The sequence below is a fragment of the Lepidochelys kempii genome, chromosome 9 (assembly GCF_965140265.1).
Source record: "Lepidochelys kempii isolate rLepKem1 chromosome 9, rLepKem1.hap2, whole genome shotgun sequence".
Lineage (NCBI taxonomy): Eukaryota > Metazoa > Chordata > Testudines > Cheloniidae > Lepidochelys > Lepidochelys kempii.
The window spans coordinates 44599215-44617142 of NC_133264.1; the positions used below are offsets into that span (position 1 = coordinate 44599215).

The 17928-nt window shown below is 40.0% G+C and overlaps 2 protein-coding genes across 2 annotated transcripts in view; one reads left to right on the forward strand and one right to left on the reverse strand.

Moving 5' to 3' along the window:
- Nucleotides 1-7297, forward strand: part of DUSP28 (dual specificity phosphatase 28) — a 35826-nt gene extending 28529 nt beyond the window's left edge. Inside the window, exon 4 of the transcript XR_012160818.1 lies at nucleotides 7247-7297. The gene's annotated coding sequence lies outside the window, so the exon portion shown is untranslated. The remainder of the gene's footprint in view (nucleotides 1-7246) is intronic.
- The window catches only part of LOC140917376 (claudin-19-like), a 35888-nt gene extending 23926 nt beyond the window's left edge, over nucleotides 1-11962 (reverse strand). The window contains exon 1 of the mRNA XM_073360056.1: nucleotides 11743-11962. Coding sequence (XP_073216157.1) covers nucleotides 11743-11962 — 220 coding nt within the window. The remainder of the gene's footprint in view (nucleotides 1-11742) is intronic.
- Nucleotides 11963-17928: the final 5966 nt, after the last annotated feature.

Below are 17928 nucleotides of genomic sequence, written 5' to 3' on the forward strand. Positions count from 1 at the left end.
TGGGCAAACACTACGTTTAACTGGAATGTTACAATCCAAAGATGGTCTATTGATATGGTGGACCAGGGTAATTATGCTTTATGTGTGTCACGACGAAAGGGCATGGAAAATACAGTTTTTGTGGGGAATTTTGTGGGGTGCAAGGACACCACCCAGATCAGCTCTGGTGCGGCAGGCCCCTCCACCTACTCCGGGGCCCCGTGGCCAGTCCCTAAGGGGTCTGGCTGGTATTGGTTATGCAATCACACAGCCTATAAGGTTCTCCCGGCAGGATGGTGTGGTACATGTACCTTAGGGGCTATAGTACCCGCCATGACAGTACACCAGACCCTGACCCAGGGAGAGATCCGCAATCTAGTATGGAGAAACCGACGAAGTATTCCGTTAAACCCTCTTTCACAATGGCCCACAGGCTTTCACTCCTTTGTACGTTGGTTTCTGCCATGGTTGGGAGTAAGCAAGCTGGAAAAAGCTATAGTTAACATTTCAGCTGCTTTGGAATTAATGGCAAATGCTACTACAGACGCCTTATCTGCCCTTCAAATTGAAGTAACTCAGTTATACCAAACTACACCGCAAAACCGCTTAGCACTGGACTATCTCCTTGCAAACCAGGGCGGGGTTTGTGTTCTGGTTAACTCAAGCTGTTGTGTATTTGTAAATCACAGGGTGGAAACTGACATTCACATCCTCATGCAGCAGGCAGTCCTATTCCACCACGTCAGCCTTTACAATACCAGCGCTGGATTCCAGGTCTGGAACTGGCTCACCTCATGGCTACCGGACGTGGGTGCTTGGGGACGGCGTATTTTGTATTTAATTCTTTTGACTGTCATTGCTTTTGTGTTATTTGTATGCCTATGTGCTGTAGGCAACTGCTAACCCTGCATCGCGGTAACTCGGCTCCAATATAACTTACTGACGTCCAAAAGAAAAGGGGGGACTGTTAGTTAATTGGTCTTAGCATGTGATTCGATACTTGATGCATAATAGTCTGTATGTAAGGTGAATTTTGTAATAAAGCTGTTGTGGTCGTAATTTGACCTCTGAGGTGGTGGAAAAAAACATGTTATTGTAGATACATCCTGTTGTTGTAGTATGCACTAAGCAGGAGCTGAACACAAGCACGAAGGCAGCACACCGTTAGTGGAAGATAACGATCTGTAACATGACTGGATGCAAGGGATCGGGCACGAGGATGGGTCGTGATGAGTCAGTGTATATAAGAAAGGGTAAATCAGCATTTTGGGGTCCCCCCCGGCTAGCGAGGGGATACCATGCTTAAGCATTATTAAACTTGTCTCATTGAGAAATACTCTGCATTTTACTTGTTTGGTTAATGCGCCTCAGCCTCGGAGTGAACTTTTACATGACCTACAAGTGTAATTCGTAAAACAAACAGTTCCCACTAGAAACAGTATGCTGCCTGAAAGTGTCTGCTCCACTTTCATATTGTTACATCCCTTCTCTTTTAAAGAAAATTGTCAAACGCCCCAGCAACAACTGATAATGCAATCTAACATATTCCTTTCAGATGCTGACCATTCTTGTTCATCACCGCATTAGTTTGTCTACCTATATGCCTGTAAAACGTAGAAGTCCATCACACAAACACCCTTAGATGAGCAGGTCTTTTAACAATCCACCCTCCCCTAGTACAGTATGGTTCACTGGTGCCTCCTTGGTGCTGTCTTCCTCCTGTCTGGTCAACCATAGTCTCTAGGCTTTGTGTTGTTGGAGTCTCCTGTTGAAACACCCTCTTCTGCCTGTCTTTCCTCTGATATGCCCCGACATTGTCCTATTCTAACAACTCTGGCTCAGGATTCTCCTGCTGTAGAGCCCTAAGATGTCTGTTGTCCATACTGTCCTTAGAAGTTTCTTTTATATTCCTAAGATACCTACAGTTTTGCCTCACTATCTGTCCATTGTCCATTTGCACTTGATAGGATCTTTGATTTCCTGGTTGCAGTACTGCAGCTTTGTGCCAAAACTTATCCTGTTTTGTTAATCGTTATATATGCACTTCATCAACCAGCTCCAGATCTGGTCGATCTCTCATGGATCTGTGGTAGGAAAATGCTTTGTTATTTCTGTTGGTTTCTCCATAGTTTGCTAAGTGTAGCACCTGAGTATCCAGACTTTAAAACTTTTCCACTTGTTGGAAAGTGTCCTTTTTCTCCAGCTCACCAATTTTTGTGTCAGACTAAAATTTAGGCCTTGCAAGGGAGTATTCCTGAGAATTAGTTGTGCTGCATATAGGTCTGCCTTTGCAGTTTTCAATTTTTTCAATGGTTTCTTAGCAGTTTTTCCTGCTGTTTCCACTTTGCTGTTGCTTTGAGGATACCTCAGTGAAGATGTTTTGTGATCAAAACCCCAGTCCTTACTGAACTTCCTGAAACAAAATATGGTCTGTTATTGGGTACCTGGTATCCAGTATCCTGTACTGTGCAAAGTGTGTTTTAATCTTCTATATGACTGGTCTGGATCCTGTGTCTGGTAAACAGTCTATCCTTTGTCTCCAAAGGTAAACAAATCCACTCCCACCTTTGCCCACGGTCTTTCTGGAACTCTGTGTCACCACAGGATCTCTTTTGGTTGACGGTCTTCCCAAGATCTGCATACATCACTTTTCCATGACCATCCATAATTGCTCATTCATTCCTGGCCAGTATACAGTCTCTTTGGCTCGCCTTAAGCAACCGTCAATACCCAGCTGTGAAAATTTCATTCGAAAAAGCTGCTGGAATAACCGCTCTTTCTCCCCAAAATATAATGCCATTCTGTATGCACAACTTGTCTCTTATCTGAATGAATGGCGTTACCTCTTTAGGTACTTGGTCTGTTGTCACTGGCCATCCTTATAAGATCATGAGTTTCAATGTCTCTAGCATTCTGTCTTGCTCTGTATCTCTCAGTATCATTCTCAGCCTATCTTCCAAGATAGACAAATACTGTACCATATTTACTGTCTCTACCTCGGCCTCTACGGACTCCTCCTGCTGGGTTCTGGCAGGTATGCACAGCTAAAGGTGTCCACCAACACCAAGTTTCTGCCAGGGAATACTTGATCTGTATATTGTAGTTCAGCATCATCCATTGTAAGTTTTTTGGTGCACGGAGGCTTGGTGTACACTGTCAACTAATGTTAGTAGCACTATATCGCTCACAAAATCCACACCCAAGTGACATAGTTCTTTTAACATACTGACGTAATCCCTAGTGTAGACAGCTGACGGGAGAGCTCTTCTATCGACATAGCTACCACCTGTCGGGGAGATGAAGTACCTACAGTGATGGGAAAAGCTCTCCCATTGGTGTACATAGTGTCTTCACTAAGTGCTACAATGGTGCAGCTGCTCCACAGTATTACTCTTAAATGTAGACAAGCCCTTAGTAATGGCTTTCTCCAAATGCTTTTGAGAGGTTTATGGTCAGATTGTACATCCACATATGTGTATTGGTGAAATTTTTCCATTCCAAAGAGAATAGCTAACTCTTTTTCAATTTAAGCACAGCCCTTCTCTGTCACGTACAATGCTTTTTTGAATGCACCAGATTGTCCCCCCCTTACAGCCTGGTAACCCTTAGACCCAACTTGAATGCATCACATTGTGGCACCAGGTGTTCCTCTGCATTGTAATATTTTAAAATGGGAGTCTTCCCAATTATCTTTTACTTTCTGGAATGCTTGCTCACGTTGGTCTGTACACTCCCATAGGGTGTCTCAATTTGTCAGCTGCCTCAGGATCTCCCAGCTCTCAGACAGATGGTTGCAAAACTTTGCTAAATAATTGACCATTCCCAGGAATCTTTGGACTCCTTTAACATTGCTGGGTCTCGGAATTTCTCTAATTGCCCTCTCTGTCTCCGGGTCTATTTTTAGGCCTTTGGGGGTCAACAAATGTCCAATATATGGCACCTCGGCTACTCTCAACCTGAGCTTGTCTAAGTTCAATTTCATATTTTTTTCTCTGCATCTCTGTTAAAACTGTAGTAATTTGTAGTCATGATCTCATTGTGCTTATTCTGGATTGTCACCTTCTCCCACTAGCAGCACATTGTCTGCTATTGCTGGATTCCCATCATGCTTGGGTCAATCTGCTCTGGAATGATTCCCATTGGCATCCTTAACCACTGGTATTGCCCAAATGGAGTTACGCAGGCTGTCAAGTAAGCTTGGATTCTACATCACATACTGTAAAAAGTCTTGCTTTAGGCAGATCTGGTAGTACGTCCTCAATTGTACACAGAGGGAAATGGTTCTATTTCAAAGCTTTGTTTAAAGGCTTTGGGTCTATGCATATTCTCAGGCCTGAGCTACACTACTGCTTAAGTCAATGTAACTTACATAGCTCAGGAGAATGAAAAAGACATGTCCATGAGTGATGCAAGTTACATCAACTTAAGTGGTCCACACCAGTACTATGTTGGCTGGAGACACTCTTCTGCCAACATAGCTTCCACCTCTCACGTAATTATGCCTCTGGATGAGCACTGTCCCGTCAGCACAGTGCGTCTTCACCAGATGCGCTACAGCAGTGCAGCTGCATCAGTGCACCTGCACCAATGCAGCACATAGTGTAGACTTGCCCTCAGTTTCTGGATGGCTTTCTTACCACCACAAGACTGCTTATCCAGTTTTGCTCTTCTCTATGGGCTGTATAATTCCATGATTCTGTAGGCTCTGCAGTTCCTCTTTCAGCAACTGTAGTAATGCAATGGGTATTTTTATTTTTGGCAATTTAACTGGCTTCACACTGGTGTACGCAGTGCTTAATTTGTAATGAAAGAGGCATCAGGGCTCAAGCAATTAGGTAATGGGACTCAAACAATTTTTTTACTTTCAAAACTGATGCAGCAAGTCCAGAGGTGCCAGGGCTATGAACAGCCAAGTAAAGAGGTGCCGGGGCTCAGCCCTGGCATGCCCTTGCACAAATTAGTCCTGGCACAAATTAAGCCCTGGGTGTCAGTCTCTATTTGGGTGTCAGTCTCCATCTAGCCATCCATCTCTCTGAAACACATCTCTATATTCCCTCTGTATCATCTCCTGGTCCAAGGTATTATCAGTCACCCTGCCATGCACTTTCATTATGTTCTGGAACTTTTATTAGGGTCATGGCTTGGACAGTCTTGATGCCCAGAAGTGATACTGCTGTCTCATCATCTATGACCACAAAATCCAGTCAGTATTTCCTTTTGTTCCTTGGATTTCTTAATTTAATTTTACATTTCCCCATGAGTTTTAATGTGGTATGGTTTTACACTGCTAACAGCTGATTAATTCCCTCCAACCATATGTCTAGTTTTACCAGACCAATCTGGATAATTTTAAAACTTGTGTCACTATTTAATTGAAATTGTACCACTTCCTTCCCAAGTAACATGGCTGCATGCGACTTTTTCTGCATGGGCAGTGAGTATAATAGGCCAGGGAAAGCTAAGCCTCCCCTAAGCCAAACCTTGGACCCGCCCACGCTCCACTGTCTCCCCCAATCGGTGCCCAGCCCAGCACAGAGGGCTGGCGCTAAGGCGGACACAGTGCTGGGGTCCAGTGCTGGGGGCAGCAGGCAGCCCAGCACTGGGGCTGGCCAGTGGCCCGGGCGGTTTGGCCAGGGCTCCTCTGGCTGGGTGTGCGGGCACTCAGGGCTCCAGCGGATGTGGGGTGGGAGTCAGGCACTCAGGGCTCCAGCGGACAGGGGGTAGGGGCAGGGCCTTGGGCAGAAGAGGTGGGGCTGCGTGGCTAGCCTCCCTGAAGTGGGGCTCACACGATGCCCATGTGTTTCTGGTGCTTAGTGGTGTCTATCTGCACTGTGTTTACCAGCTCTTCAGTCACCCACAAAATGTCTTCATATTCACTGTTGCTCTCTTCAGTTACTATCTGTGTCTTGGATTTGTTTTTTCTTTTTTCTGGACAAACACTTGTCTGCAAAATGATTAAATTTCTCATAGATATAGCATTTTTTTCTCACAAGCCAGACACTTTTCTTTCTTCTTATATGTTTTCTACCACAGTATTTGCATGTGTCTGTACTGTTGTCACCTACTGGTGTTGTATCTGGTTTTGATTTCTTTTTCCATATTGTATGGACAGTTTCTGCTGACTGCCCTTCCAGAATTCTAATCCCCTCTCTGGATAGCTCAGCATCCCTATGTATCTCCCAGCTTTCCCCCAACTGGGAGCTTCCCTCAACAACCACCCTCATACTTTTGAGTCTCATATCCCACACATTATCTGGTCTTTTATCAATGAGTCTTTAATATTTCCAAAATTGCAGCTGGTTGCTAGCACTTTTAAATTGGTGCTAAGCTCATCTATAGCCTCCCCAGCTGCTTGATCCCAAGAAAATAAATTACATCTTTCCACAGTTTCATTTTTCCTAGAGTTACAGTGAGTATCAAAACAGCTCATTATATAGTCTAAGTTGTGGTGAGCTTGGGGAATTTCCATACACAGTGTCTGAATTGTCTCTATCCCCCATTCTGCAATCTGGTAACAAAACAGTTTTATTTTCACAGCATCCTCTTTATCTGCCATAGCAATATCTACATAGAGATTAAATTCCTCTTTCTAGCTCTTACATGCAGGAGCTAAATGCTTAGCTTGCAAGTTTAATGTCCCTGGAGGTTTCAGCCCCTCCATTTTCTGTTATCAGCCTTGTCTTGTAAAACAAACTGTGTACTCACAGAAGTATTCCGCTCTACACAGTGCAGCTCTCTGTCACATTGTCTGGAGTGGCTCATGCCTGAGTGCCAACCTCAGGGCAGACTATTAAAAAGCAGGTCAGAAACCCCAACTGGTGGTATGTTCTGTCACTAGACTTCACCAACCCAGTAACAAGCATGAACTCCTACAGCACTACAACAGACAGTCCCCTGGGGTGTTCCAGTCTATCATGTCACCCAGGCAAGCTGGACCATATGATAGGTGGTCACTTTACACCTAAAAATCACATCAATATTCAGGTTACTCCCAGTCCTAAAGGGCCAGTCACTTACCCCAGGTGAGCTGTACTCAGATCTCAAACCAAAGACACACCTGTAGCCAATACTGTATTAAACTAACTAAAGATTTATTAACTAAGAAAAGAAATCAGAGAGTAATGTGCAAGGTTAAAAAAGGAAACATACACAAATGTGTTAGTCTTCAATTTAAAAAGGTAGTATAAGCTTCTGTAATAAGCAGCTCTGTAAGTTCTTTAGGGCTGACCCATGCCAACCAGCATATGAATCTCTTGCTTATGTTTAGGAATCTTTGCCCTTCAACAGTCCGGACAGCATAACGAGACCCAGATTCTCCTTATCATGGATTTTTATCCTCCCTTCAACACAGAATCCAAGCTGATGGGGTAAGTTCATGTGCAGGACTCCTCTTCCTGAAGGGAGTGAGGAATGCAATCAACAAAGTCTCTGACATATGATGCGACACAATGCTTCATTTGCCTTCTTGTATGCAGGTCAAGCATTTTACTTTAAGTAATGCTTCTTTTCCTGTTTACTGAGTTACACAATTACAGATGTTTAAAATACAAACACTCAATATAACTTTATACCATGGGATACAGATATTATAAGTAGGATTAATACATGCAGCATCCTACAGGCATTCCATAAAATCTAAACACTAAACACATTCTTATAATATTAATATCTAGTGTAACTATACTAACCCACAGATAAGGCAGACTGGTTTCTAGATACGTATTTGTTAGTGTTCATTGAAGCCCTGGGCCATGGCATGAGCTAGCATCTGGTCTGCCAGCATCACACTCTCAGTGGTGTCTCTGGCTGTCTAGGACTTTATTACCACTGCCACCATGTTTTACACTTTATTGTGTTTGGATCATCTGCCATATAAGATCTCATTCTGACACAGGGTTAATTAACAAACTCCAGCTTTATTGTGGCTGCTTACAACAGGGCTTCTTCAGCCTCATGGCCTCTTAGACAGATCCTCAATAGATGTCACTTCCAAACAGTTCCCCCAGGAAACAGCAGGCTGCCTGAAAGTGTCTGCTAGCACTTTCATATTGTTACAGTTTGGGTGAGAGTGGGATATGTTTGGGCATGTCCATTTGCCTCTTGTAAAAGGGTAATTTCAGGTGTTAATTAAATTGTATAATATACCCACAGACATGTAGACAACGCACACCTTAGACGTCTAATAAACACATTTAGACATCTCTGGCTTTCTTAGCATTTCAGGTAGTTTTATCTCTGTCAAGTGACATGAACCCTTCCCTTCTTTTATTAAGTAGTTTAAACTAACTAAAACAATAGAGGCTTACTCCCATATTGAGACTGTGACTGAGGAGTTTCCTTCCAGAGCAAGTTTTCAAAGCAAACAGTCTCTGACAGTGACACAGAGCAAGGTGTAAAAAATCCAACAGTAAATAGATGTAGGATAATCTGCCTTCCCCTGCCCCACTTGAGGTCTAATCCTAATCTCTAAAATCTGAAGCATTAGGTTTAATGTACCTTCAAAAATTTGTATTGCAAATCAAGAATCTTTAATCCTTAGTCTGAGCCCCTGAAGTCTATACGAGCCCCTGAAGTCTATACAAGTTTTACAACAGCAGATATTTATCAGCAACTCAAGCTATTTTAACATTTCTACACATCAAGCAAATAGAAGGAAGAAACAAAACACTGCATACTGCTCACTATATTTAGACCCAAATAAATAGCTCTGTACAATCATGGAAAAAATAATCTTTTTAATCTTTAATGTTTAAAAATGTAAAAGGGATTGGGGTGGGATCAAGGACAATTATTAAAAGGTAAAAAAATTCCTTCTAAATCATACAAACATCCAGTTTACTGAGCAACAGCAGATTTGTATGGGGGTGACTAACACAGTAACAGAAGAAGAGCAGAAGTCATCACCTTTATAGCTCTTACCTGTTAAAGTACATTTCCTCACATGAAAAGGGAGAGGAACTGAAAATCAAACAGGTGCAGGAAGAAAATGCTGAACTATTAGTTCTTACTCTAGTTACTTTCCATTACAAGTCTCTGGTGGTCTATGAAGGCAGATGATTACTGAAAATTACTCCAAAATATGTTACAAATGCATTGAGATTTCCTGAAATTTTAAGTGCAGATGTAGCTTTCTAGCTGGCTGCCAGTGATGTCACAACCATGTAAGAAATCCCAAGTAAGTACAAGTACTAAATGCAGAAATTTGTAGTAAATGCAATTCCTAGTAAAATTCGAACATTTCATTTAAAGATGGGATAAGCTAGTTAAGAAGAATTCCTGTGTTATTGACTATGTTGGCTAGATGTATTACAGAAGAAGATCATTTTGTTTTCAACTAAACTACAGGAAGCAGGATACCATACTAGATCTATGGTCTGATGTCAGTGAACATCTGGTAGGTGTTTGTCTCCGACAGAGACAAACACCTACAAGATCTCTATCAAGTGTTCTTACAACTACAGTACCCACCTGCTGAAGTGAAGAAACAGATTGACAGAGCCAGAAGAGTACCCAGAAGTCACCTACTACAGGACAGGCCCAACAAAGAAAGTAACAGAACGCCACTAGCCATCACCTTCAGCCCCCAACTAAAACCTCTCCAATGCATCATCAAGGATCTACAACGTATCCTGAAGGACAACCCATCACTCTCACAGATCTTGGGAGACAGGCAAGTCCTTGCTTACAGACAGCCCCCCAATCGGAAGCAAATACTCACCAGCAACCACACACCAGAACCACTAACCCAGGAACCTATTCTTGCAACAAAGCCTGTTGCCATCTGTGTCCACATATCTATTCAGGGGACACCATGAGAGGGCCTAATCACATCAGCCACACTGTCAGAGGCTCGTTCACTTGCACATCTACCAATGTGATATATGCCATCATGTGCCAGCAATGCCGCTCTGCCATGTACATTGGTCAAACTGGACAGTCTCTACGTAAAAGAATAAATGGACACAAATCAGACGTCAAGAATTATAACATTCAAAACCAGTCGGAGAACGCTTCAATCTCTCTGGTCACTCGATTACAGACCTAAAAGTGGCAATTCTTCAACAAAAAAACTTCAAAAACAGACTCCAACGAGAGACTGTTGAATTGGAATTAATTTGCAAACTGGATAAAATTAATTTAGGCTTGAATAAAGACTGGGAGTGGATGTATCATTACACAAAGTAAAACTATTTCCCCATGTTTATTTCCCCCCTCCCCCCACTGTTCCTCAGATGTTCTTGTCAACTGCTGGAAATGGCCCACCTTGATTATCACTACAAAAGTCTCCCCCCCCGCTCTCCTGCTGGTAATAGCTCATCTTACCTGATCACTCTCGTTACAGTGTGATTGGTAACACCCATTGTTTCATGTTCTCTGTGTATATAAATCTCCTCACTGTATTTTTCACTGAATGCATCCGATGAAGTGAGCTGTAGTTCACGAAAGCTTATGCTCAAATAAATTTGTTAGTCTCCAAGGTGCCACAAGTCCTCCTTTTCTTTTAGTGAACATATTGTGCTCAGAAAGCTTTACTGATCCTGAAACCTTTTTTACTGTCCCACAAATAAAGCACCTTTGCATCATTTTTTTCCACTTTCAGGTGGAATAAAACATTGTCTTGTACATTTCAAGTATGAAACTAATACAGTGGCTGAAGGATTCAAGAAGTAGGGGAAAGAGGTATTGTAGTATTAAAAAAGGCAGTATCTCATCTTGTGCTAATCGGTTGAAAACAGCTGCATCCCACAGAACAGCCGTAAAGTGCCAACCTTTCAATAGTATACAGCAGTTGTTTCTATTCTTAATTGTTTGTGAGTTAAGAATTTATATGTTTGTCAGTCCTTCACTGTGCCTTCAGTCCAGCAGGGGTTTTTGGAACTGGCTCCAGGAAGGAAAACTGAAAACCCAGAATAATTCAAACCACAGTATTTTTCAATCCCTAGATGTAACAATTCTGCTGCTACACTTGGTGCTAAATTATCACACTATCATGTTTTGTCCTAAATAGTTGTACACACAGAAGCATTTTAAAATTTGTTCATTTCAAAACTGTCACCTTTGAGTAATCAAAATTCCTGAAACACTTTGATATGTGGCACTAACCAGAAATGAAATTACTTTCAGCAAATCCTAGTTTCAAGTAAACAATTCTGTCAATCTGAAGTTAGATATTAAAGTCAAGATTTTTTTCTAGATTGATCTAAACTATGGAATTAGTATGTGAGTTCCTTCTTGAAAATAATGTTTATTCTGACAAATAGAAAAAAAATATTTGAATGATCTGATTATGACACACAGTTTTGGAGCACCAGCAAAGTTATATCCCAAGTCAACATATGAATGAACATCTCAAATACATTGAGATGTGATATGTTTATAATTAAGAACAAAAACTAAGTATTGGCGATTGTATTTTTTCCAAAACTGTAAGGGTAAAATTCACTTCCATGCAAAGAGCTAGGATATTTATACTGCATGTAGACTGGATGCACCACTCTGTGCACTGCAAGGTCTCCATGCATGCAGCTGGAGAAAGAGGGAAACCGTGGGATCCAATTGTTCCACTGCAACAGGGGGGTAGGGAGCTAGAAGAGGGCTGCAGCTACTCTAGACCATAGACTACAGTAGTGGCCATAAAGGGGTTGGGTTGAAGCCTCTTGGCCTGTTCATAATGAATTCTGTCCCCTAACTTGTCTAACTCCGTACCCAAAGTGGGAGGTAAATTACACCGTAGTATTTTATATACGTAAACCATACACTTACTGTCTAAACTCAGCAAGGAGAAAAATTTCTTGCACTGAACCGAACCCAAGGCAGTAGCTGCACAGTTCATCCAGAGGCCTTCGTAAATCCAGTTTGCAGTAATAACTGCTGTTGCAGTACTGGAAATTTTCCATCTGTTGGACACAGTCGTAACAAGTAAAATGATGAGCCCCGCCAAAGCCAGAAGCAGTGCAGAGATTTGTAAAGATGATGATGCCATTTCTTGGTTTTCAAAGTAGCCCCCCAAAATTCAGATATCAGAAACCTATTAAAATAGTTTAAATACATGCAATAGATCAGATTATATTTACATTAGTCACATTGCCTATGCTTCATGTAAACTACAAGCTAACAGTGAAAAGATTAGCAAAATTATTTTACAGTATACCTGATAGTTAAAGTTCGATCATTTCTTTGGAAATCAAGCACAAGTATTCCAACTAAACCATGACGTTTGTTCCATATTGTTAGGTTTCTACATCTTTATATGTTTACCATAAAAAACAGATACTCCAATACTCTGAGTTTACAATGTGTCTCTTGTTACAACACTTCCATTTCACTAGTTTACAAACGCAGTTTGTTTTTTAAATGAAGGCAATCAAATACAAGAATAAAAATAATTAAACTGAATCAATTTATACTTTATCACATTACACTACATAGATTCAAATTTCAAACAAAATAATGTTGACACTTACGTTTACAGATACTGTATGTTTTCTGCTTATTTCAGTTGCCTTTCTGCTAGATGGTAATGTCAGCACTTTGTGAGACTCAGTTTGGTCAAACACAAAGTTTGCACTGTATTAGGACCTTTCCCCCTGTACTAAAAATCAAGGCCTCACTGCCAGATCATTGACTAGTGGATAAGAGTTCACAGTATTACACTACAGACTAGCTTCAGTAATATGAACAAATTAAATTAAACAAATTAAAATCAATCATAATGGTAGAGAAGCTCATTGCCAGAAGTTTTCAAACTATTCTGGGGATCACTTGAGGTAAGAACTGATTGCTCACATGGTGTCAGCTTCCCTTTGTTTCTTGCTGTTAAATTGCATTAAAAGACAGAAAAATATGTTTAATACGCCCTAATAGGGCTGTCGATTAATCACAGTTAACTCACACGATTAACTCTAAACAATTCATCACAATTTAAAAAATTAATTGTGATTAATCACAGTTTTAATCATACTGTTAAACAATAGAATACCAATTGAAATTTATTAAATATTTTGGACGTTTTTCTACATTTTCAAATATATTGATTTCAGTTACAACACAGAATACAAAGTGTATAATGCTCACTTTATATTATTATTTTTATTAATATTTGCACCATAAAAATGATTAACAAAAGAAATAGTATTTTAAATTCACCTCACATGAACTACGTTAGTGCAATCTCTTTATCGTGAAAGTGCAATTAACAAATGTAGATGGTTTTTTCTTACATAACTGCACTCAAAACAATGTAAAACTTTAGAGACTACAAATCCACTCAGTCCTACTTCTTTGTTCAGCCAATAGCTAAGACAAAAAAGTTTGTTTACATTTATGAGAGATACTGCTGCCTGCTTCTTATTTACAATGTCACCTGAAAGTGAGAACAGGCGTTCGCATGACACTGTTGTAGCCAGCATAGAAAGGTATTTACGTGCCAGATATGCTAAACATTCACATGCTCCTTCATGCTTTGGCCAGCATTTCAGAAGACACACTTCCATGCTGATGATGCTCATTAAAAAAATAAGGCATTAATTAAATTTGTGACTGAACTCCTAGTGGGAGAACTGTATGTTTCCTGCTCTGTTTTATCTGCATTCTGCCATATATTTCATGTTATAGCAGTCTCTGATGATGACCCAGCACATGTTGTTTGTTTTAAGAACACTTTCACTGCAGATCTGACAAAACGCAAAGAAGGTACCGATGTGAGATTTCTAAAAATAGCTACAGCACTCAACCCAAGGTTTACGAATCTGAAGTGCCTTCCAAAATCTGAGAGGGAAGAGGTGTGGAGCATGCTTTCAGAAGTCTTAAAAGAGCAACACTCCAATGCAGAAACTACAGAACCCAAATCACCAAAAAAGAAAACCAACCTTCTGCTGGTGATATCTGACTCAGATGATGAAAATGAATATGCGTCAGTCTGCACTGTTTTGGACTGTTATTGAGCAGAACCCGTCATCAGCATGGATGCATGTCCTCTGGAATGGTGGTTGAAGCATGAAGGGACATATGAACCTTTAGTACATCTGGTATGTAAATATCTTGCAATACCAGCTACAACAGTGCCATGCGAACACCTATTCTCACTTTCAGGTGACATTGTAAACAAGAAGCAGGCTGCATTATCTCCTGCAAATGTAAACAAACTTGTTTGTCTGAGTGATTGGCTGAACAAGAAGTAGGACTGAGTGGACTTGTAGGCTCTAAAGTTTTACATTGTTTTATTTTTGAATGCCTTTTTTGTACATAATTCTACATTTGTATGTCCAACTTTCATGATAAAGAGATTGCACTACAGTTCTTGTATTAGGTGAACTGAAAAATACTATTTTTTTAAGAGATAGTAAAGGTTTTGTTTAAGAGATAGTAGGTAGAGTTTAATCCACAATAAGTTTTAAATATTCTCAATCATTTGAAAGGCTGCAGAAATTCAAACATCTATAACTTCAACAGATGCCACTCTAGTCAATTACTTTTTACAGTGCAAATATTTGTAATAAAAATAAATATAAAGTGAGCACTGTACACATTGTATTCTGTGTTGTAACTGAAATCAATATATTTGAAAATGTAGAAAACATCCAAAAATATTTAAATAAATAATATTCTATTATTGTTTAACAGTGTGATTAATCACACGCTTAACAGGGGTGTGGGCTTGACAGCCCTACTCCCCAGTAATAATTTTCCAAGGAAGAACTGTTATGTTACTGTGCAGCAAGCCAGTGCACTGTAGATTCACACCCTGTTATACAGATTAAAAATTCAGGTTCTGGCCCATAATTATGTACTCAGATCCCATTAATTATTTGGAAGTTTGGTTGCACAAGCTAAACAGGATTAGGCTCATTCTGTTTTTAAAATATTTCTATTCCACTAAAAAGGCTCAGCTCTACATTTCAGAGAGGAACATTTTTCTTCCAAACATTTCTACATTTTGTAATCTATTAAAATAAATATATTTAGTGATCCACTAAGAAAATGTGCAACAAATTATAAGCTTAATAGATGCAACGAGATCAAACAGGCTTTACACCAAACAATCAGACCAATAACCCAGATTAATGGGTTTTGTAGGCTACATAGCTATGGATCCAGGCAATCACTACTGATGCTTGATAGTAAGGATCATAAGATTAAAACTTTATATAATGCCCTACCCAACATTTTTAAGTCTAGTCAAAGTTGGACATATATCCACCTTCATTAGAATGCAGTAATTCAAAACACTAGATTTTTGAAAGTCAAGAAATTCTGAGTTTAGGTTCTACAAACAACCTGAACTCTAACCCTATATCTACATCCAGCCTTCTCCTAGTACAGATGTAAGTACAATTTTAAGAACCTTTTCACCTCAGTGACTATAAAAAGTATTAGTACTCCATGTTGGATGGATGTGATACCATCAGCTCCAAACAATATTTGTAGACTGAATAGAATAAAAGTGAATGTCTGCTCTGAATCTGGAGGATGTAGCATCAGTCATATTAGCAGGGTGGATAGATATAAGGTGGATGGAACAGACTGGGTTCTCTGAGTGGCGAGGTATGTGAGTATCAGATAAAAGATGTTTAGCTCTTTGGACCATTGCAGAGAAAAAGGTAGTGGTGTGGGGGTTAGAGCTATCCTAAGAATGGGATGCTGATATTTGTAACTCCTGAAGAATGAGTAAGTAAGAGGCGTGTCTTGTCTCCAAGTAATGTTGAGGAGTCAGATGGTTGGTCACAGGTTAATATGTAATATGGCAGGAGATAGAAGAGGTCTATAGCGCTTACTGGAAATATAGAGGTCTCCTATAGTAGGCAGTAGGTGGGGAAACAAGGCCAGAGTTTCCTATCTTTCAAATATTTAATTTTTCACCTGCAGCATTCAATGAGGTTTTGTTTAAGAGATAGTAGGTAGAGTTTAATCCACAATAAGTTTTAAATATTCTCAATCATTTGAAAGGCTGCAGAAATTCAAACATCTATAACTTCAACAGATGCCACTCTAGTCAATTACTTTTGAAATCAAAGGAGTGGTTTTTGACTCTCATTACTCTTGTTCTAACCCTTCTTGAAGAGTCACCTTCACACCACCCCTTCCCTGCCTTGCTATTATGATGCAATGTTGCTATGAAAGCCATCTCCAAAAGTGACAAGGTAGCTCGGTCTCCAAGCTCTATAGCTTTTCAGTGTCAACAAGATTGCCGGATTTGATGGCTGATTTGTTGTTGCTCTTGTACTTTTAATTATACAAAAATGTTTGTAAAAAGTGCTTGTTTGACAGCCCTAGAATTAAGTTATGAAGGCATTTGCAATGGAGACATTTACAAATGCTAATAATTGAATAATTAAGCACTGTTTACAGTGTTGTTGTAGCTGTGTTGGTCCCAGAATATGAGACAAGATGGGTGAGCTAATATCTTTTATTGGATAAAGCTCAAAAGCTTGTCCCTTCCAACAACAGAAGTTGGTCCAATAAAAGTTATTACCTCACCCACCTTGTCTCTCTAATAATTAAACCTGTTCTGGGACTATCCAAACAAGACTTTGGCATAATGTTCTGACAATAAAATCAAGGGAAGAGTCCAATCATCTAGCAGGGGCTGCTCTGCTGACCATATCAAATTAAGAACTACAACTTTATGAAAGGTTTCAGAGTAGCAACCGTGTTAGTCTGTATTCGCAAAAAGAAAAGGAGTACTTGTGGCACCTTAGAGACTAACCAATTTATTTGAGCATAAGCTTTCGTGAGCTACAGCTCACTTCATCGGATGCATAAAAGTGAAAAGATTTTTCAAGCCTTATAGGAGGGCAAAGAACATTCTTGAGATTAGAAACTTCCTAACCAAAAATTTAAGTGGATTGCAGATATGACAGTAAAGGTTATAAAAGAAAAATATTAAGGCTGGAAAAAAAAGTTAGTGAATTCTGGTAAGACCCTGGAAAGGCTTCGAAATGTTACTGGGGATGGGGAGCGGAGAACCACACCATGAAACAAGAGGAAATATGAGCTGTGCAAGACTCTTCACATTATGAAATTCAATTCTCTTTTATTCTTTTTACCAGATTAGCTGTATTGTTCAACGACAGGGAGGGGAGGTATATAAATGAACAGTACTGACTACAATGTTGCTTTCACTTCTAAAAGTATTGCAATAAATGTTTTTACAACAAATATATGGCCTGGAACCTGCTTCTTGCTTAAATCAAGCAAATTCTGAGGATGACCCATGACCACCAGTGCAGATTAGAAAGAGATAAAATATAGATTTAAAACAAATTGCATATATGAACACACAAAGCAGAATCACACGCAAGTTTAAGGAGAGGCTTAAGGAGGTTGCTTCAGGTCACTGTCTAGTATTCATCTTAGCAGACAAAATCCCCATCCAGTTAAACAAGATGCAAATTCAAAAAGGAAACAAATCTTAATTCATTCCCCACAATCCTCAAGTGGACTGCTTTCCTGCCCCCATCCCTACATTTGATGGGGATACTGAAAATACTTTTATTTGGCCGGTGACCACTTATGATTCATATGATCAAACCACTAATATACGCAAATGACATTCATCATTACTGTTACTTTGCCCATCACCCTACACTCATGTCTCTGTTTATCCATCTATTGGATTTGTCAGTCCTACATTGTGAGTTCTCTAGGGCCAGGCAGGGACCATTTTACTTGCCAGTACACTGCTTTGGTCCCTGATTTGGACCTGAAGGCACTATAAAAGCCATCTCAGAGTCTGCCACTTCCCGTTACAGCCCAGTTCCTTCTCCCCAAACCTAACACCATCACTGAGTCTCTCCTCAGTATTGCTAACATCAAGCAATAAAAAGCTGCAAGTCAGGTCTAAAAAACCATGAGATCGGTTTAAAAAACCATGAGATTTAAAATAAAGTATATTTATTTAATTATAGTTTATGTTCTTTTACTTGAGTCATGTTTTCAAGCTTTTCTCCA